At 37.3% G+C, this 22,971-nt stretch overlaps 1 protein-coding gene across 3 annotated transcripts in view; it reads right to left on the bottom strand.

The window, feature by feature from the left end:
* Positions 1-22,971, bottom strand: part of EMC2 (ER membrane protein complex subunit 2) — a 35,776-nt gene that overhangs the window by 3,144 nt on the left and 9,661 nt on the right. The window contains exons 4-10 of one of the 3 annotated variants that reach the window (XM_061373391.1): positions 22,093-22,178; positions 19,559-19,616; positions 10,473-10,558; positions 10,251-10,310; positions 8,446-8,527; positions 7,229-7,339; positions 5,704-5,808 (exon numbers count right to left, since the gene is read on the bottom strand). In XM_061373391.1, coding sequence (XP_061229375.1) covers positions 5,704-5,808; positions 7,229-7,339; positions 8,446-8,527; positions 10,251-10,310; positions 10,473-10,558; positions 19,559-19,616; positions 22,093-22,178 — 588 coding nt within the window. The remainder of the gene's footprint in view (positions 1-5,703; positions 5,809-7,228; positions 7,340-8,445; positions 8,528-10,250; positions 10,311-10,472; positions 10,559-19,558; positions 19,617-22,092; positions 22,179-22,971) is intronic. The other 2 variants (XM_061373392.1, XM_061373393.1) reach the window with 2 other exon arrangements.

Below are 22,971 nucleotides of genomic sequence, written 5' to 3'. Positions count from 1 at the left end.
AAATGAAAGCTTAATATTTTTTTTCTACCCAGTCAATTAAACTTAAGTGGCCCAGAGAATAATGACCTTTCTTTTAGTGCATGTGCCAGCAGCCAGGAATTCCAGCTCCATAAGCAGCCCTTGCTACAAAACCTTTCTGTCTTCCTGCAAAAGCTTACATTTCCTCTAGATTAGGCACAGATGAGAAGTACTAATCAGCACATTTAACATTCAAATAACTATATTAAACAGATGGAGCATCAAGTATCAGTACTATTAAGAAAATTATTTCATTCAACTGTCCTTTAGGCCCATGTGTCCTGGTAAACAAACTGCTGCCCAGTCTAAGCAACACTAGCAACAGTAAGGCTTTCTCTTTCATACCCAAAGATTGTTTTCTTTAACCTACAATAAATGTAAAAAGTTCCTCTGATGCCATATAGAAATGCACAGCAAAAGCAAAAATCAAGTGCCAAAGCAAACTGCCTGAATGAAAACATAAACTGAAAGAAGAGGACCAGTGAAAATATTTTAAGCAAATTGCATATGAGATTAAAACGCAACTATAGCCAGTGCTGAATTTGAAAAGGTAAAGGCAGTTTTCCAAAATTACTGAGCAAACTGCTGGTAATTCAAGTTTAAATCCAGACTGAAAAAGAAAATGGGGAAAGATCTCACTGCAAGCCAACTGCTTCCTTGTTAACTTTTTGAATTAATAACTTCATATTTTTAGGTCACAAATTGGTATCATTTGTCTAGGCACTCAAGTCAGGATTCTAAATGCATCTTATTCTCTAGAACATGAATACTGGAAAAACTGCATTTTAACAGTAAGAAGGTCTAGCTAATAAAACAAGTCAATGCCAAACTCAACAAGCTCTTAAGGCTTTTATTACACTTTAGAAAGTGTTTTAGATAATGAAGGGAAGTGGGGAGGATTTAGAGATAATATTAAGTATCTTGCTTAAAACCTGGTTAGACAACCCTTCGCTAATGGAGGAATGCTGTGTTTCGACAAGCAACCAAGGCTTCATCCTTAGGTCCAAGAGATGACAATTTTCAACTGCTCAACATGTTAAGGGAGCAACAAATCAATACAGACTCATAGGGGAAACTGCCTCCTACTACATCACCAAACACCATTTGTTGTAGCAGCTGTATGTGGTATCTGACATACACACTGGAGTGGCCAAACCCTTCTGTTGTCATGTAACAAGTTCAGTAGGGCTGGGCTAGGGCAGCCCCATCCAGCTGTACTCACTGGAGCTTCTTGTGGTACTTCTAGGAAGACAGGGGTGTTCACACCATTTGCACACCTAGCTTGAGCAAAAAAAATCTGCAAATCCTATCTTGAGCACTTACATCTTCTCTGTACCAAAATTCCCCCTGTGATTAGTCAGACACGGTGTTCATCACTTTATGTCCGAAGCAGCTAAAAAGACCAGCTGAAGTATGCAACATACCACGAAAGTATGAAGTCACAAAGAAGCTATGACATATGTTTCAAATATATGTCAGTTGTGTTAACATGAGCTGTTCTGGGAAGCATCAACCAAAAATGCTTAATGTAAGATTCAAAAGAGCTTCACAGAAACAGGGGAACTGCACTTTGCAGTAAAAAAAAACCAACAAGACTAACCTTCCCCAAACCCCCCACAGCCAGAAACCTTCACCCCCCAGTACAAGTCTTGCTTTGTTAGAAATGTTGTGATGTTAACAGGAAGCCATGTGGAGCGAAAAAAAGAAAAATAAAAAGAGGCAAGCTTATCTGGCTGTAAGTCATGTAACTACAAACCGTCACAGTTAAACTGTCACTACACTTAGAATCAGGAGATGCCTGTTTCTAGGTCTTAATCTTGGTATGCCACATTCCACAGTCAACACTGGTTCTACGATTCCATCCTGAAGCATCACAGTATCACAGTATGCTAGAGATTGGAAGGGACCTCAAAAGATCATCTAGTCCAATCCCCCTGCTGGAGCAGGAACACCTAGATAAGGTTACACAGGAATGTGTCCAGGCAGGTTTTGAATGTCTCCAGAGAAGGAGACTCCACAACCTCCCTGGGCAGCCTGTTCCAGTGTTCCGTCACCCTCACTGAGAAGTTTCTTCTCAAGTTTAAGTGGAACCTCTTGTGTTCCAGTTTGTACCCATTACCCCTTGTCCTATCATTGTTTGCCACTGAGTAGAGCCTGGCTCCATCCTCGTGACACTCCCCCTTTATATATTTATATACACTAATAAGGTCACCCCTCAGTCTCCTCCAAACTATAGAGACCCAGCTCCCTCAGTCTTTCCTCATAAGGGAGATGCTCCACTCCCTTAATCATCTTAGTTGCCCTGCGCTGGACTCTCTCCAGCAGGTCCCTGTCCTTCTTGAACTGAGGGGCCCAGAACTGGACACAATATTCCAGATGAGGTCTCACCAGGGCAGAATAGAGGGGAAGGAGGACCTCTCTCGACCTACTAACCACCCCCCTTCTAATACACCCCAGGATGCCATTGGCCTTCTCGGCCACAAGGGCACAGTGTTGGCTCATGGTCATCCTCTTGTCCACTAGGACCCCCACGTCCCTCTCCCCTACACTGCTCTCTAACAGGTCGTTCCCCAGCTTATACTGGAACCTGGGGTTATTCCTGCCCAGATGCAGGACTCTACACTTTCCCTTGTTGTATTTCATCAAGTTATTCCCTGCCCAACTCTCCAGCCTGTCCAGGTCTCGCTGGATGGCAGCACAGCCTTCTGGCGTGTCGGCCACTACTCCCAGCTTAGTGTCATCAGCAAACTTGCTGATAGTACACTCAATTCCCTCATCTAAATCGTTGATGAATATATTAAATAATACTGGTCCCAGTACCGACCCTTGAGGCACTCCACTAGATACAGACCTCCAACTAGACTCCGCCCCATAGACTACAACTCTCTGGCTTCTCTCCTTCAGCCAGTTCACAGTCCACCTCACTACCTGATCATCCAAACCACACTTCTTCAATTTAGCTGCGAGGATGCTGTGGGAGACTGTGTCAAACGCTTTGCTGAAGTCAAGGTAGACCACATCCACCGCTCTGCCATCATCCATCCACCGTGTTATTTCCTCATAAAAGGCTATGAGATTGGTCAAGCATGACTTCCCCTTGGTGAAGCCATGTTGACTGCCCCTCATAACCCTCTTATCCTTGATATGCCTTAAGATGGCACCAAGGATAAGGTGTTCCATCACTTTCCCAGGAATGGAGGTGAGGCTAACCGGTCTATAGTTACCCGGGTCCTCCTTCTTGCCCTTTTTGAAGACTGGAGTGACATTTGCTTTTCTCCAGTCCTCAGGCACCTCTCCCATTTCCCAAGACTTGGTAAAGATGATGGAGAGCGGTCTGGCAATGACCTCCGCCAGTTTCCTCAGCACCCATGGGTGCATCCCATCTGCACCCATGGATTTATGGATGTCGAGATTGCTCAGCTGGTCTCTAACCCATTCCTCATCAACTAAGGCAAACCACTCCGTTGACCTGACTTCATCTGAGGTCTCAGAGGTACAGGGCTCTTCAGGACTGCCTCCGGCAGAGTAGACAGAGACAAAGAAGGCATTCAGTAACTCTGCCATCTCTGTATCTTCTGTCACCAGGGCACCCGTCCCGTTCATCAGTGGGCCTACATTGCCTCTGGTGTTAGTTTTATCTGCCATGTATTTGAAAAAGCTCTTTCTGCTGTCCTTGACCCCTCTCGCCAGATTTAATTCCAAGGAGGCCTTAGTCATCCTAGCTGCCTTCCTACATCCTCTAGCAGCAGCCTTATATTCCTCCCAAGTGGCCAGCCCTTCCTTCCATGACCTGTAAACTCTCCTCTTCCACTTTAGCATACCCAGCAATTCCCTATTTAGCCACGCAGGTCTCCTGGCCCTCTTCCTTGACTTCCTACGTGTCAGGATGCTCTGATCTTGAGCTCGGAAAAAGCAATCCTTGAATGCCAACCAACTATCTTGGGCCCCTTTACCTTCAAGCAGTCTTGCCCATGGGATTTCCCCTAGCAATTGCTTGAAAAGGCCAAAGTTTGCCCTGCTAAAGTCCAGGGTTGCAATTCTACTTGCATCCTTTGGGCTGTTTCCCAGAAGTGCTAGCGAATGTCTGCTGGTGGTATAACTGGAACTGGAAGCTTCAGTCATAATCTTCATTAGCAATACATGTTCAGAACTACTCTTAACAGTTCATTTCATTGAGATGTAAAGCATTAATAATAGTTTTCACTATTCACACATCTTTTAAAACCTGTTTTGTTCTATCAGTGGTGAATCCATTGTCTATTCTGTTCTTCAAGGGTTTGGGTTTTGCTTGTTTGTTTTGTTGTGGTTTTGACTTGAGTCAAATTTGAGTTTTCCATTACAGGAAATGTCAGACATACTGAAGCCAAAGGAAGTCCCACTTACTTATGGGACATCAGACAAAGTTGGTAACTCATAGATACCTTACTGTTGTGAGCAGGTAAATTAATGAAAAGCAGGGAGTCATTTTAAAGAGAAAACCAGGGAAATAAACTTCAAGCACACAAGTATAAAATGCTTAATTATGTCCTCAGGGATACAATATTCTTCACTGTAAAGTACAGTCAGAAGTTACAAGGCCAATCAGAGGAAATGGAAAATACTTCAAAGTTGTAATACATCAAAACCACGTCAGCCACAAGAAACTGCACTTCTGGCAATAAACTGAAATACTGTATTAAGAATTAACTGCGCATTGGCCATAAAAGAAAATCTAATTTAATTCCATAATAGATGGAGCTGGTCAAAAGGCCACTTGGTAGTATTAACTGTGAGACGGTAGCAGCAAGAGAAAGATCAAATATTGGGTTCTGATACTGAAATATTACAGAAAGAAACGAGTGTTAGGTGTATGTAAAGTCTCTGCATTTAATACAGACATTTTTGCTCAGAAAAAGTTATGGGGAAAACATGACAGCATGATGCTGATGTTCAGGATTACCTATACATGAACTTGGACTGGCAGGTCATAAAGAACAGCTGTAAGGGAGTCAGACATACTATGTCTGGGATGCATGGACAACAGAATCTATGAGCTAAAACCTGTTTTCATTCATAGTTATAGAAAAAATATACAGACTTCTAATGCAAAAGCAAAATAGCTATTTATGCATAACTGCAAATAGCTGAAAAGCCTCCTTATGAGTTCAGTAAGCTTTGATTGTGGCCTACAAAGTCTACATTTTCACAGATCAACGGGCATTTTTCTGTAAAATTATGCAAACCCAACTTCAGTCACAATTATTAAGATAATTATTAGGAACACCATTAAATATGATTTTGAAAGGTCAGAATAAACTGAAAGAAAATAAAATTCTAGCATTTTAATTTGTTTGCTAGTAACGGATCGAGTCACTCTAAGAATTAAGACACACCAAGTTTTATTAAAATACTGAGCTGTAGGACTGAGTCTTGGAGGTCAGCATTGCCCTAGTGTCCATTCAGTTCATGTTAGTAGAAAAAAAATCTGCTTAAAGCTATTAAGTAAATACTACAAATTAGTCACTGTAGAATACCAACTTTAGATTCATTAATGCTTCCAGGACATCAAAACACAAGTAGAACATAACAAATCCAAGCAGATTATGCCGATTTACACGTCATATCTAGCCTCTTGAGCAGCAGCTGATGAAAGTGCAGAAAAGAACTACATGGCACGATAAAGACTAAAAACTCTGATGTACTAACCTGGTATGCTCTATTTATTTGGTTGGCTGCCCAGCTGGCATATTTCATATTATCTTTTTTCATTTTTGCACTTGCTTTTGGATTGGAGGCAATATGGCTGGCAGACTAGGAATACAAAAATAAAACCAGTGTAACTATAAAGTAGATGTGCATGAAATTAACTGAGAGCATTCAGCACCTTTGTATTCAGAGGCCACACAGAGTAAAAAAAAATAAAAAGGTTAAAAATACCCAGTTACTGGTAAACAGCATCCAAATGAGAATTAGCTTAAACTTTTTAAACAATTGTTTGTTCTAAATAAAGCTAAACCAGACTTCAGTTCAGTTCAGTGGTGTAACAAGTTAGGAACCAAACCTGGACATGATCAGCTAATCCCATTTGTTTTCCTGAACTGAGGGTTATGAATTAGTTTTCCCTGTTCAATTTGTTACCAGAGATGTTATAAAATACATCACTTGTGTGATCAAACTGCCATTAAAACCATGACATTTTTTTGTATCAGAAAAGCAGGTAAGACTATACATAAACTACACTCCCCAAAAAAAGAGAAAATAAGAAAAGATTCCTTAATCTCAGAGACTTCCATTTATATAAATAAAATCATTCTTCAAGGAATCATTGCTAATCCTTCCCACAATACCTGAGTGCAAAAGCACTTGAATGCAAAGAACCACAAGAACCACCAATGAAGAACCTCCAGGGAAGGTTTTAAAAAAGGAGCATGAAGCAAACGGCTACATGAATAATACAGTTCAAACTCAAAGAATGTTCCCTTACAGCTATTTCCCTGAAACTACCTGCAGACACAGGAAAGGAGCAAGGCTGTCAGAGAAGCAGTCTCCACAGACTTGGGAATGCATTCTCCGAAGCCATGCCCACATGAATTAAATTTGTGATATAGTACAAGGTCAGGGACCTAAGATGGGACATAATTCTGTCTGGTTTCCTGAATTTGATGAAGTATTGACCAGTTTCCTTGGCACATACAGCTGAAAGCCTTTGTGAAGCATTTACCAGAGTTCTGGACATTCTTTGGGGGCTATGAAGATTGGGCATGTCTGTCACATACAAAAGCAGCAGCCACTGCAAAACCAGATCCTAAAGCATGGAAACAGCATTACAAAGAAATAAGGAGCCAAAGGGTTGATTAAAAGGCTGCTTAAAAATAATAAAAAAAAAAAAAAAACCAAACAGCCATCACACTGTACTGGTACTCTTCAGTAGCTCACCATCTTGTAGAGAGGAGTATGGCTTTAAATCCTTATTCATGAAGTTACCTTAACATGTCAATAATTATAATTCTTTGAAAACACAGGCAAGACTTAAAGGTTAAGAGCACTTCAAATAAGGAGTACTTACAGGTGTAAGACTGTTCTGTCAGTATTTAAAAACAGTGTTAATAATCTGTTAAACCAACAGAAAAAAAAAACCACCCAAACAAGCCAAAATGATAAAGGATAATATACATGCATAAAAACATGCAACATAAAAATGACAACCTGGAAAATATGTAATTGTGCTTACCATGTAAAGTCCAAACAAAGCTCTCATATTTCGGTTGTTAAGCTTCAGCGCTTGCGCAAAATACTTTCTTGATAGCTCGAGGTTTTCAAGCCCCCCTTGAGTGTATTTAACCTGCAAAAATTATAAGCTCCTGAAACTTGCACGTCATTCGTACCTGAGGCATTCACTCTTGAAGCAAAGATATTATGAAACTTCTCTTCAGGTTTGTTTCACATGGTATTTCAAATCAGGTGAGTCCTACACCAAGGGCCAAATACTGGTTCTGGAGAAATCTGAGCTCTTTTCAATATACAAGTTTTTAAATATTTAACTATAGGAGGAAAAAAGCATTAATTTATTGCCACAAGCATGAAAAGTTATTATTTTGCACCTTTGCATACTTACAGACTTATAGCCTCTTTGGTAAAGTAACATGAACTTTAAATCTAAAGCTAAATTCTTACTACTATAAATCCATATTAACTTGCATGCGTTACACCAGTACACAAAAGGCACCACAGTGCCTTTCATTATCTACTCACTGCAAAACAGTGCACAAAGTTTAGAAGATTACTCCATTGTCTTTCTATTAATTTTTCTTGTTATTAGATCAACAAAAGGAGAGATAAATCCTAGAAGACATGCATTACAGTCTTTCTACTGGAAAGGTATTTAGACTTTCAAGTTTTAAAGTTAACCCAATTTTATCCACATTAACAAAACAAATAAAATCCGTTCTAAGCAGTTAACGGTATAATTTAGGAAAAAATAATAAATATCTGAAAAAAAGAGTGCAAATGGCTAAAAACCTTGAGCTAAAACTGTTAAGGGCCCTCTCTCCCCCCAGTGCTCCTTCACACAAAATTTCCTATGTGTATTCCAAGATCTGGCTCCACAGTAACAGGCAATATATCATAACCTTCTAGGCAGCATTGCAGTGGTAAAATTTAACTTCTCATGCACTTAATTTGAAAAGTGCATAAACACTTCAACAAGAATAGCTCATTTAAAATGAATTTTTATCTTCAGTAATTCCTGCTCTTACTCTTCTATTTAGCAAGTAAGAAACCAGTTTTATTAACATGTTAAGTTCTATGAGATGTTAACATTGTCTGTGTACTCTCTGAGATCTCTTGGGGAAAAATTAAATAAACCATTTTTATTCCATTTTCACCACTTCAGTAACATAAAAACAGAATATGCATCCAAACATAATTGATTCTTCTGAAAATACCTACTTCAGCATATTGCTGACAATATAAATGGTTGTGTGGATTAGTCATCATAAGCTCCTCTAAGCAGAAGGCTGCCTTTGCATAGCTGAGGAATATAAAAATAAAAGTGACAAAATGAAACAGAATATACAGGTTGTTTTTTCAGTGTCTTTGCAACATAATAAACAAAGCCATACTTTTTCCCCATTACTTCACATAATTCACAATTAAGGAAGAGATTTTCTTTTTAAACAATGTTTGAAAACTCAAGTTATTATTTCTAAATTATGATGAAAACTACACAAAAAATTATTATGTATATGTGGTAGAGCTCGTGGAAAACATTTAATATACTCCTTTCCTATTAATAAGTACTATTTCTTATCAAGAAGAATGATGAGTAGAAATAGGCATTTCATACTAAAAGACACGACTAGGAACACAAAAGAGTTAATTTTTTTCTACAAGAAAATCCAGCTGCTTAAGGACTGACAAACCAAGCTACAGACCACAGAATTATAAAATAAACATACTAAGAACAGTCTGAAAATCAAATTGTTCAAATAGCATTATACTAGTCCGAACAGGCAGCAACTTACCGTTAGAAAAGGCTAATACTTGTTCTTTAACTGAAAGGTTTCAGAGAGAATTAAAAAGTCAAGCTCAAAATGTAAGTTTATTTAATTACAGAAATCTTAGCTTCGTAATCTTTCAACTAACAGAGTTTCCTGCAGAATTTGCATCTTCTACAGATACATGAGAGCACTGTTGCACAGAGTTTACATGACAGGCTTCCAAATTTCAGAGATGCAGTGTTTATAGAGAATGTGGATAGATATTTAATATCAGACTAAAAGTAATTTTGCAATTATGAGACAATACTAAACCATCTGGATATCTAAATTCTAGATTATTCTGTAAATCAGCATTTGAGAATTTAATAATTAGTTTCTTTGAGAATGGGGTGGAAGGAGAAGTGATGGGGGAAAGCTTTTCTGTCACAGTGAGAATTACTATTTCTTCCTTGAAAATCTCATTCTTTTACTACTCTCTGGAAAGGAAGGAAACAAACAATGTGATATAATTCAGGCTGGGATGAAGAACTAAAGAAAGGGGGGAAACAAGATACACCTTTGGGTAGAGGTTAGAATTAATGCTGTGATATTAGAAAACTTGCGCTAAAGCTTTGAGCTAATCCTCTCACACTGGGATTTCCTCCTGTCACTATAGCAATAAGAAAAAGCTAACAAAAACATTAAATATCCAATAAGCAAGTTACTACAACATACAGCATTCTTGATTGCATTGGGGTTTGTACCCAGGCGACCTGATGCCTCTAACTCTGGACCCATGTTTTGTTTTGTTGGTGTTTTTTTAAGGTTACTGAAAGTTCTGACAGAGGCAAGGTAACAGAAACTCAGAAAAATATCAGCTGTTATTTATCAACTGATTTTAGAAGGAAAGAATTTAAGACCTATAACTAGTCAAAAAATCACCTGGATGAAAAAATATGGGGGAAAAAAAAGGTGCTGTTCCCTGCTACATACAAACCACTTCTTTTAAAACACCAGATAAAAAAAAAAAGACATGACTGAAAAATACAGGTAATTAAATAAACTGTTTCTGTTTTAAAATCAAATGCCTTCATAAAGTATTTGGTACTCAAATAAGGTTGGCAGTTATTTCCTGTTGATGCTTGTTATATTGGAAATGAGACAGCATACTTTCTAACACTAGTTCTTCAGAAAAAAAAAATCATTGAGGTCTTTGACTTACACAGAGGTGGTTTCAATTTAACAGTTTTTATGTGGACTTAGCAAACAACTTACTCATGTTCATTGATGTAAAGTTCTGCAAGTTCATGCCAAGCTTCTTGGTCTCCAACAAATCTGTATAGAGAAGACATGAGAGGAGAAAAGGAAAAAAAGAAAAGAATTTGCAAGGGATTCTGTAAGTGGAAGCAAAAGCGTAAATCAAATGCAAATTCCATTTTAATTAAAAAGATTTATTAGAATAGCAAAACACAATCCGTATTCTTGTAAGACACTCACTGCTCCAGATACTCATTCAGCTCTCGGATGGCCTCAAGATTTTTCCCCTGGGCTTTTCGAATGGCAATCTTACGCTTTCTTGCTGCCTATGGATTGACATTAATAAAGGATTAGGGTCTCATAATTCCCTGGGTTTTTGTAAAGAAAGCAATTTGACTGTGCAAATTATTATCTCAATACCAGTGGAATTCCGCTGCAGAGAGACTGCTAGGTTGAAGTTTATAAACATACCCTATGACATCCCACTGAGAGACTGAAAACCTCTTCATACAATCACATTATGTATGCTTTTCTTTGGAAGCACAAACTGTATGCATTATTTCATTCAAATAAATGACTGTCCAGATTCTGATAATTACAAAACAGCGGGGGATGTTAATCTTCAGCCATTCCAAAGACCCCCACCTTGTCATTCACAAGATCCATGACTATAGAGGAGAGATGGGGACTGAGTCTTAGAGAATCCCACAGATGCATCTTGATTGCCACTGTATGAATATGGCTTTCAGCCATTTTTTAAGATTCTTGTTGGTGTGCTGAATGCCATCTTTAATTAATGTTAAATATACACCAATTTCATAAACAAGTCTCTCCTCACTCCCAGAGCACAAAGTAGGCTCTTCAGTGTAAATAGCTATTTCAATGGCAAAACTGAGCAGTACTTTGGTATGTACACGGTAAATGTATTTCAACATAAACCATGTAAGAACAAGTTGTAAGAAGTAAAATGTATTTAAATTTTGAACTCTATGAAAGTTGTTTCAGACCACCAGGAGAAAAGATATACAGAATTTTAACAGTTGATGATTCTGTACTTCAACACATGATTGCAGTTTGGGAATCTGGCAGAATAAAAGTGAAACCAAATTCCAGCGTAACAAAGTTGGCCTCGAAGAGTCAACACCATCAGCCTATAACCCCTGTTACGCCCTCCTGCGTGATCACAACCATTGTAGTCAGACATGAGAAGACAGATGGCCTGGTGTCTGTGATGCATCTGAGTGTACACACACACACACATAGATATCATTTCTGCATGAGATAATATTAATGGGGAAAAAAAAATACACTTTTCCAGTAGTGAAGTCCCGCTGCTCATTCCCCTGCTTGCTCTCATGCCATTTCATACCTTATAAAGAGGTTGTACAGTTGGGTATCACCCTACGGAAGCCTTGACAACTCCTCAACAAAACCTTAAACAATTTTACTCTTTGGCTTTAACATAGCTCTGAAATTTGTTTCTTCATAATGTACCTTCCTAAGATCACAGTCACATACACCCCAGAAGAGTTCCTGTATTTTTGCAGTATTTTGAATGCAACTATTCTCTTCATTAATTTCCTATCCTCTGATCATCACTTGAACAAATTAGTTGCTTCCAGAAGAGCGCAGCATTTAAATAAACTAGTTCAAGCTACCAAAACAACACAGCTAGAAACGCTATTAACACAAACTGTAAGTTTATTCTTCCCTTTGAGATCATCCCCTTCACTTCCCTCAGAACCGTATATTTCATTAAAATTCAGTGAAAATTACTCAAGAGCAGAAAAAGCATTTCATTCTTCTGTTTAAATGCAAGGCGCAGGCAGAGAAAATTCATCAGAACAATCAGGAGACAAATTAGGACACAGGCAGCTGGGGAGTTCACCCACAGTCATTTCGTTTTCCACTGCTTCTTTGTCAAACTGCAACCTGTGAAGTTACATTCATCATTCTACTTTTACTGGGAGACATTTGGCTAAAAGCCATAACTGGCTCCGGAAATTTTAACCGCTGGCCATATTTATCACTATAACAATAACACACACTGTTTATTTTATTATTGAGTTTTTAAAATAAAGATTAACAGCATAATTAAACTTTTTAAAAAATATAAGACTAATTCCACATGCTTAGCACGCTGCTACTATTACTAAACAAAAATACCTAACCAAAACCATTGTTCTCCATCACATTTTAAGATGAGGTCCCAAAGCATTTTGTAAAGCAGGTCCACGTGCTTATGGTGGGGATACCAGGGTAGTGTTAAACTCACTACCCAAAGCCGGTATTATACACAGCCCAGTGACCTGCCCACTGAGCCCGAAACATGAAAGAAGGGAAAGTGGGGATAACAGCATGCACATTCAAAGGAGCATCTCACATAATTACAGTTTAAGACGACAGAAGCTTTTTCGCAGGTAACAGACTATCTATTATAAAATTTAGGTTTTGGATTAAAAAATCAGCTGTTATTTTTAAAAAATAAAGAAAAAAGCAATCTAGAGACTGATCAAAAGTGAACTGCTAGAGAACGGAAATCATCTGTTTCATATATAAAAATCAATCTATGTACTTGACATCTTAATTTGCAATAGCAAACAGGCACAGTGTACGTAAGCCTCCCTCCTTTTTTGTTTCTAATGCAACTCTTTCAACTGCATGCAAGTCAGGCCTCCAAAAGAGCCTGGAAACACATTTTCTCTATGGCTGCTTTATTTCTCAACCACAGCACTCCCAAGTAACATAAATCACTGGAACCTCAAGACAAATTTATTTATGAAAAGCTACAACTACTTCTAGTCACAAACATTAACTGATGTTTGCCTGTAATAAGCATGTCACCTCATGCAATCAAATAATGAGGATAAAAGGATTAGACATAATTAACATGTTCACGTTAAATGAATTACATGTACATTTGACCGAATTTATCTGCATCTAAACTACACGAAATCCCACAAAATTTCTGCAAAATTACATTTTTTTGTTTTTTTTTTAATTTGAGGAAAAATAGTATTTAAAACCTTTTTATCCACCCTACTTATCACCAGAAAAAAAAAAAAGACTTGAAATCTGCACTCCCATCAGCCTCAAATAAACCTGCAAAAGTGATGGGTAAGTTTATTTACAGAGAACCCTCAGTTCACTAAAAAGAGGCTCAGTCACTCAGAACAGTGCTGACACTCAATGCTGTACGGTAGCATAGTTTTCAAAAGTGTCTTTAAAACTACTGGGAAGAAGTCAGTGAGGATGTAGGGGTTTTTTTAAAGCAATTGCTAACATTTTTCAATCACGTAAATAAAACTATAACACAAATATTCTGAACGCATTGCTGAAAGACATACACTTATGATCAGCGATACTCATGAGTAGTAAGGCAAGCTAAAAATAAAGACACGAAAAACAAACCACTACTGCTTTTATCTATATTCACGGACTACTCCTCCATCTGACTTTCTAGTTTATCTTTGGATCATACAAACTATCAGTATTTTTTTAAAGGAAAACTGAAATCCAGTGACTCCAGTAGTCAATAATTTAACAAAACCATATATGAAAAAGTCTGTACTAAAATCAAGACATAGGCCATTTTGAGCACTGTAAACATCTTAATTCTTATTCTGATTTGTATCTTTCCTGAGCCACTCTCTGGCTCCCTGTGTTTATCAGCTTCCTCCTCAGTGAGCTGGAACTTGCACTCAGTATGCTGACTGAGTATCCTGAGGACAGCAGCATCGCTAACCACCATTTACACACATAGCACCAAGTTTTATTTCCATCAAATTAAACAAAGTGTTTTACCGTGCACACTAACAACCACTTCAGCAGACAAAAAACAGTTACTTGAAATGGAAAGCCAGACTCCTATCAATTCTACAGAAACTTTACATAGCATTTACCTCATATATCCAATTTATTACCAGCCTTAGTATCAGCTGATACAAGAAAACCAGCCAATTTCACATCTTACTAGTTTTTAATATAAATCTCACATTTCAAAATATAAGCTCGCTTTCAGGGGACCTACTGCAAGATACTACAAAACTGCAAATTGCAGAGTACCGATCTGTTCAATCATTAATTTAAAGTCCACTGAAAATATTAATAAGAAACTTAACTACAAGATCTCAGATTATTTGAAATCTATGAAGCATTCTAAGATAGCTGTGACAATTCTGTTAATACAGATTAAAAAATAACGTTCAAGAGTTACATTTTGGTTCTTTACATCACAGTGAGATTTTTAAGAATAAGCCTAATACAAAAATGAACTCAAGCTCCTTTCTCCTTCCACTTTAAATCAAAAGACAAAACTTTCAGTGCTGCAACAAGATCTGCAGTATTTGACCATGCAGAACCTATGATGTGGAAATCCCCCTATCGGTTTTCCAGAGTTTAAAACAAAACACTAGATTCTGTAAATCCTGCATTCTGAATTGAAAGATATATGCCACTTTATGCCATTTATACCATAATCAGTATTGTATGGACTAAGGTACTTTAGTATATCACCTATTTTTTTGAACACAGAACCTTTCTAAGATATTTCTTTTAAGGACTAGTAATTCCTAATCTGGCACAAGAACTAATCCTCCATTTGTCATTATTCTTTTTAGTTAGCACTAAGTAGACTCAGAGTGAAGTGAGAAGTTGAACATTTATCAATTTTTGCATTTGATTAGTCAAACACACCAAAACAGAGTCTTAAGACTGCTCTAAATTTCATGCTTGCAAAGTATTAGCAGGAGAATTTTCAGGGACTGAAACCTTGCTTATTGGATATTTAATGCAAAATTTCATACCTGTGTAACTGCTACAGTGTTAAACAAATTATATTTTGCACCTCAAAAAGAAATTCTTCAATTTTATAAATTTATAAATATCAAGCATTCACATTTTAGAAAATGCGGTTTTGATCTAAGGGTTTGATACACCAAAATAATTCCTTTCAAATAGCAGTATAAATAATCACAACAAAACTGTAAACAACTACAACAAAGATAAAGGGAAGGAATTACAAACATCAAAAAATACCACGTAATCTGACTACAACCACAATAAAAAATTAGACTTAAGAGTTCTTTCAACATTAGTCATGGAAGACAGATCAGGCCAAAATTTTCAAATGGATCTATGCAGGCACAGAGCTGCTGAGTCGAAGCTGCACCTTTAGGGATAATGGCAAAGCATAAATAGCAATGCTGAACATAACTTATTACAAAAAATGAGATTTGTCTACTCCGTGAATAAATTCTGAAACCTTATTTCTGAATGATGCAGACACATGCACCCCAAACTTACACAAGTTCAAAAAGCAGTAATAAAAGACAAAACCATAAAAGATGAATGAAGTTCTAATTTCAAAAGAAGAAAACATTTCCTTAGGATCCATGTAGCACATCCTCAGCTGAACCACTGGTCCTTCTTACAGACTATCTGAAGCAGCAGCTGAAGCTCTTCACACTTCCCACCAACTCCATCCTGCATCAGACACAGCGCCAAGATTTCTTATTTGACTCCCTTTAAAACTACCACTATACATATCTAAGCATACAACTTGTTGTGTCTTTCCTGGCAGAGCTAGCGATATATTTAATGAAACTTACACACAACAGCCCAAAAAATTCCACATCAGTAGATACTTCATTTGGTAAGAAGTTTTCTTTTTTGCAGCTTAAAGCATCCTGTAGATTAATGTACAAAGCTGCAAGAACATTCAAAATGAATGCACAGCTACTGAAGGAAATTTACAGAATTATCACTGTTCCAACCTGTCTTCAACCACCTCCTGTGCCTCTTCTGAAAAATGTCCAGCTTCGCTAGAAAAAGAATCTCAAAACAGTATGGGAAAGTGTAACTTCGTGTGACCATATGCATGCAGTTGTTCCTGCTCACTCCCATAAACAACTGAGTTGCTAGTGAAGTATTTTACACAGCCTGAAAGAACAGCTTCACCCAGAGCACTATCTTGTTCTGAAAAGTCTAATTCTTAATTCTCCCTCCACACAATTATATTACTAGACCCATGAAGTTAATGAGATTATCCACATGCCCTAAGCTAAGCAAGCATATACGACGTCTTCTTGTATTAAAAGCTTAGCTGAAAAAGCGGTAAGAAAAACAGCAGAAGAATTATCCCAGTAAACACATCAGATTTTCAGTGGATTAGAATTAAGGCAGAACTTCGTGCCGTATTTCACTTTCCCCTGGTGCTGACCATGTGCTCTGCAATCTTCTTCACAGAATCAGGAAAAATTGCATATGCATTAGGATGACAGTAGTGGATCAGACACAAACCTAAGTCTTGAACACATGAACTCAATTTCCTTTTTCATCATCAATCTTCTCTTCACTCCTTGACAGGACACTTCAAGAACGGCCTGACTGACAAAAGTATAAGGTATCTAATAAAAGGCTTTCCTCCAAAGCAAAGCAGGATGAGGATTCCTTAATTAAATACGTTAATAGCCAAAAAAAAAAACCCACAACCCAAAAGTCTTTACTACCAATCCTGCTAAAAACCCAATGCCTCCCTTATTTTGTTCTAAGAAACAGACTAAGCATTTTACTGAAGATGTACTAACAACTCAGCCACTGTTCAGCATCAGTATGAAGATTTTCAATTGACACATTACATTTTAATTAAAAAAGCCCTACAACCTAAGATGTTATGCAGCTTTAATAGCAGAGTAATCTGCCAACTACAGCTCTAATAAGCCTTCATTTCAACCAAAATGGACAAGAATGGAAATGGTTCCCATCATTATCGTACTGAAATGCACACCAGTTGTGCTTTTCACAGCAGTCACATTTCATTCATTAATGTTAAACTCTTCAGAGAAGGGACAGACTCTTACTCAACATCTACATGCTTTGATAAATGATACACGATCTCTGAATTGACAACATTAACATTGCTCCACTGTCAAATGAATCATCTCTTTCAGCAGGTAGGTTCAGAGTGAGATAAACCGTGGAGACATGATCAATCTTTTAAACACAAAGATTACTTTGAATTCTATTCTAAGAAATTAAATAAAATAATTACTGCTACCTTAATTTCAGCATTTTGCATGCAACAAAACCTCATCCAAAAGTGTAAATGTCCATTACTTTTCATAATGGAAAAGTCTACAAGGTGTCTGAAATTAATAATGTTTTGGAAAAGCTTTCTTCATTATTCTATATGAATCTGTCAGTCGATGCAAAGTATGATTTCTACATGATTCGTGTGAAGAAATGTCTGTGTTTCACTTACAGCACTTGCCAAAACGTTTAATGTACATAAGCAACTCCATGCGTCAGCAGGCCAGAAGAAATTGCTATAAGGTGAGTGCCAAGACAAACTCAGCAACAGTTTCTTTTTTAAAATCTTGAAATACTTATTTTCCTACAGGAGCCACATGTGCTCATGGAAATAATTAATAGGTAAAAGGCACAAAGACATCTGCACATGACAATTTATCAAAAATTTCTATTTAACTTTTGTTCTTCACATGCAAGGCTTAGCCAACCTATTCTGTAGTTACATAGCAAGAAACTTTTGCTCTGCATTTAACACTCCCCACTTCTTTTCTCAGATCTTAAGAAATCCAAGAGATCATGAAGCTGTTCTAATATTTACATCTTATGCTTCTAAATATTAACATTGTACAGATCTTTATGATTTTGTTAAGGAGGAAATCCAAATTAAGCAATAGCCATACATATTACCTAAATATATAATTTTGTTTTATAAAACCAAACCACTCAGATGACGAAAGCCATGTTAAGACAGCTGAAGAGTAAAGTTGCCAAAAATGCATATTTCAAAGATGTGTGGACTACAGAAGTCACTGTAATATGGTGCTCCATTTTCCACTGGCTTCAGCAGTAAGCCATGAAACATGCACCCGGGTGACCTATTGTTGTGGCTTCACTGTAAATGGATTCCACCTACTTTTTAAACATGACTCTGAAGACTTAGTGTCTCTGACACTCTTTGGGGCCTACACTGATAAAATCCACCAACATTTACTGCAGACGACTGTGCACCTTGCGCTCAAAATGTCTACTCAAAAACTACAGACTCTCAAAGGACAAGCAGATCACCTTCATTTTTCACACAGAACACAGTTTATGTAGTTCTGCTCTGGGGAAAATGAAAAACAAGAGTGAAGAATTTAAATTTTTCTTTTTACCCTTGCCAAAAAAATGAGTTCTATCACTGCTAAAAGCCAGTTTTATCTACCACTGTCATCCAAATCCTTAACTTGGTATTAACATTTTCAGATGTGTTACCTTGAAAATAATTTTCTGGTTTGTTGGGTTTCAGTAGTTTTTTGGTGGCGGGGGGGTTTGTTTTAAATTTGTTTCCCAGTGGTTCATTTTAGTTTAAGTGATAGTACTTCATCTATATCCAGCTCTGGCTCAATTCTACTTAACCTGCTATGTGTGTTCCTGTGGGTCTTCCCCTCCTGAACAGCAAACCACACTAACAAGCTGACTGGAGAAAGGCAGAGGTTCAAAACACAGCAAGGAAGGTTTACATGAGAATGCCAAAACATCTGCAATATCCCAAGTACTGCATTTACATGGAGTTCTACCCAGTAAAGAGAACCTTGAAACCAAGTAACAGAGTCAAGCATATACCTGCTGACAGACAAAGGTTAATAATAACTGACTGCAACATGTGATGTAAGATTTTGAAACTCCACAGCTTCTTATTTCTAGTTTTATCCTTGTGGCAAAAAATGCATGAAAATACACTGCTACAAGTATCCCTAGACTTTTAATTTTTGGCATCTAACAGCTTAAGGTGGTTTTACAACCAGTGTTCAAAAACCGCTTAGAAGAAAAGAACAGCCTGTCTCAGATTTTGTTTTATATGACTGGCATGCTTTATAGCATTTTGATTCAAAAGCTAGTGAAGAGTCCCAGACAATAAGTCAAAATAACTGCTATTCAAGCACTACCTGAGTGTATTCATACTTAATCTTTGAGCTAGATCAAGCATTACGAAGAGAGAAGACACATAGCAGACTGTGTTAGTCCTTTAAATACTTAGTATTTAGTGAAAATGTAAAAGCTGAAAGGCCCAATCTAAACCCTACTAAGACTGCACGGAAGTTTGCTAGCTATAATCCTATCTTCTAAACTCAGTTTTTAAGCACTTTAAGTGCCTTCTCATCATGAAACACATCTCATTTTTATTAATGAAGGTAATACAGATTATAATATGAAACAAACACAGGCCTACGTTTTTCCCACAGAGAAACCTACAAAATGTAAGCACACTTTCAAACAAAACACCACTGCAGTTCAGAAAACTATTTTGAACTTACTGTGTTAGTTGAATCTTCTTGTAAAATTCTATCATATAACTGGATAGCATCATCATACCTGTTCAAAGAAATCATTCACAATTATTACTGCTAAAGCAGACCTCCTGACTTTTTGACTGTCCTTGCAATACTTAATAACCCTTCTGCAACTTTTAATAATGACCATATTTAAGCAAACTACACATACAAAATTCTCCTGAGTGCTAAATATGAACAGCAGTATTTTATTTACCTAAAAAAAAGTACATAGTAATTGTTTCATGGAATATTGTTTCAGCAGCAACTTAAGTATCTTACACCCAGTATCTTACTCTCCTCCCTCTTCCCTCTTTTTCTTTTACCCAATAGATCAAATTATCACATCCCAATTCTCTTTCTCACCCTTCCCAAGAAACAGAACCCCTAAAATTTGAAAGGGCACCCAAAATAATGACTTTTTACTTCACAGTTGTAATTTAAAACTTCATGTAAGTTTCTTCTATTATGATTTTACAAAGTATAAGCAAACACATACAGTAAACTGGCAGGATTCACACAAGAGCCCAATCCTTGACTATACCAGAAATCTTGTAAAAAAATCTTCTCCACCATCACTACATAGGTTTTATTTATTAGCTCTGCTATTTGCAGTATGCACAAAACAGGTTACCCCACCTGCTGTAAATGCTTTAGAACTGGGAAACAGATCGTGTGTTCAGCCAGCTGTGTACATGATCCAAATAATTCAATTTAAAACACATTTGACTAAACAGCTGTTGCGCTATTGCCGCATAACTAGGGCATATATTGTGTCTTCATGTATAGTTTGACAACTAGTTTTTCAGAAGTACTGCTGATTTTGATACTACACATCCCATTCTCACCTTCAACACCATTTACGTACTCTCACTGCTCCCTAACCACTGCCAACATTAGCATAGCTCAGCTGTCCAGTCCAGTTACCATAAGATATGAGAACAAATGAGAAATCAAGCACAAAAGCAGAAATCAGTAGAAGGTGACTGCTACAGACTTGGCAGACATGCTGTAAAATGCTGTATTCATGTTCTCTCTAAGCTGCTACTTTATCAAATATTTTTTACAAGACTGAACAGGATGGCCATAATCCCAGCTTTACAGGTGAATTTTCAGAAAAGCAGTCTTTTGATTAGCAAGTATCTGCAGAGATATCTCAGTCTACAGGAATGTCCTTCATGATTTCCTGTTTCTGCTGGGGAAAGCACGATCCTTCTAGATTCTAGAAGTCACCTGGAATTTAATGAGAAGCTTAATTCTTCAATTGAAAATGTGATACCCTCCAGCCTAAGTCTCCCTAGGCATCATTTATACTCAAGGGAAGAGAACCAGGCTTCTCCAGGCCATGGCTGAGAGCATCTGCAAATGGGTTCCTGTTCAAAACAACACAGAACTGAAGCCTCCATCTTCTCTAACTTCTGGAGAAAATCTATGAAGATGAAACCTCACCTTTCATTAATGCCTCTGCTCCCCTGATATTCCAATCTCAAGGATCTAACATGACAGAGACATTTAGTCAAGAATTTTTGAGTGCTTTTGGAAAACTGTGGCTCAATAGCACTTCATTGCTGAAATAACACATAATGCTCATGCAGCAGTGATCTCCTACAGAGATCTGTTCCCACTTATTATCTTCAATGTAGTCACATAAGCCTGGACAGAATTCTGATCTTTTGCAATTCTGAATAGGTTTTGGGAATGGAGAAAATCTGCCGTTCTCTCACCGTCTTCTTACCCCATATCAAATGAAAACAGAAAAAGAGCTAAGTTAATGGAAATTCTTCATTAATGCATATTTGATAGGAAGTGAGTGAGAAATGTGAAACACCTAGTTGCCTTGACACTGCTTTAGAACAGAATATTAATACCAAATATGCATCCAAGGAGAAAGGCAGACAATAAAGGACAACCTCAAACACTGAGGTCATTAATCTTGGAAAGCTATAAAGTTTTAAGATGTTCATTATTTTAATAATTCCTACTAAACTCACTGTTATAACAGGATATTTCTAAACGGTCAGTTTAATTCTTAGGTTCTGCCATCCTATTTGGTATAGGTTTTGAGTTGTTTCGATAACGAATTCGATAGATTTAATCCTCACTAAGTTCCATTGGATTTATCCACACTCAGAAAACAAGGGAAAAGAGCTATATCCTGCAGTGATTAGGAACACAGGGTAACAACGAAGGCAAAAAAACACTGGCACTGATTTTCATACCTCCTGGACTCCGCCAAAAAAGTGTCTAGTGTTGTATTGTACAATGACTTTTACTGTCGAGTAAGACCTTTTCACTTTATGAAGTCTTATTGGAAGATGGCAAAAAAATAACACTGCATAATACATGCAAAAATGCAATGAAAATGTCTAAACATTACAATATGATCATGCCCACCACTGTTTTCCACAAAGAAACTGCCCAGCCTGGATTTAACATGTTTCCATAGTGCCTGAATGCCTTTTTAAGAAATAGCAAGCATCTTTCCAGACAGCACATTTTTTTTTCAATTCAGGTTTTACCTTTCCATAGCTTCAAATCGCATTCCAGTTAATCGCTTAACTCTGTGGCTCCCAGGAAACTGCCGCCTTAGCTCCTGAAGACAAAACTGTACAAATAAAACCCAAGATACTATTGTGAATACAATTATCTACATAGAAGCTGGACGAAAAAAAAAAAAGCCCTTGGCTGATAATTTAATAACCTGAAATGGCATTTCTGAGTAAAAGCAAACAGCAATTTTTGCACTAATCACTAAAATGTATTGACAAAAAGAAGCTCAGAAACTGAAACTCTGTTAGAAGACTAAATCTAAGAAATATCTTCCATACAGGTTGTTAGATCATCAGGCTTTCTTGGACATAGTTATTTGTCTAGAAAATTAAACTCATGTACTAAACCAGTTCCGATACTATTAAAACTTGAAGTCTACTTAGTTCCCTCATAATAACAGAAGACAGTAGAAAAACAAAACAAAGATAGTAAGAGCTTATGTGATGCTTCTTTAATAAATGGGTATCTCTCAATGGAAAAACTATGCTCATACTATGGTATGTGCTTATTTTTAAAATAAAACTTTGAAATCCAAAGAAAATGTTTGTCACTGGCGTGGGCCGAGCCTGCTGGCAGAAGCAGCACAGCTTCTAACTCCTGAAATCAGTGAGACACCTGGGCTGGATAAAAAGAATTCATCACAAGCAGATTTCTCTGGACTAGTGAAAAAGGGAGTGAGTCACAACTTCCCCAGAGCAAATTAACTCTAACCATATCGTGAATGTCGCTAGACAGCATTGCAGAGCCTGTAGCTGACTCATTATAATGGGAAGCAGGACAGTCCACAGGCTCCCTAAAAGACCAGTGGTTTGAATCACATTAAAAGCTTCACAGACAAACCTCCTGTT

The sequence above is a fragment of the Neopsephotus bourkii genome, unplaced genomic scaffold (assembly GCF_033783945.1).
Source record: "Neopsephotus bourkii isolate Nb327-2 ecotype Australia unplaced genomic scaffold, CSIRO-AGI_Nbou_v1 NB_1630, whole genome shotgun sequence".
Taxonomy (NCBI): Eukaryota; Metazoa; Chordata; class Aves; order Psittaciformes; family Psittacidae; genus Neopsephotus; species Neopsephotus bourkii.
Note: the sequence above shows the minus strand (reverse complement) of the source record. Positions and strands in the feature narration are given on the sequence as shown.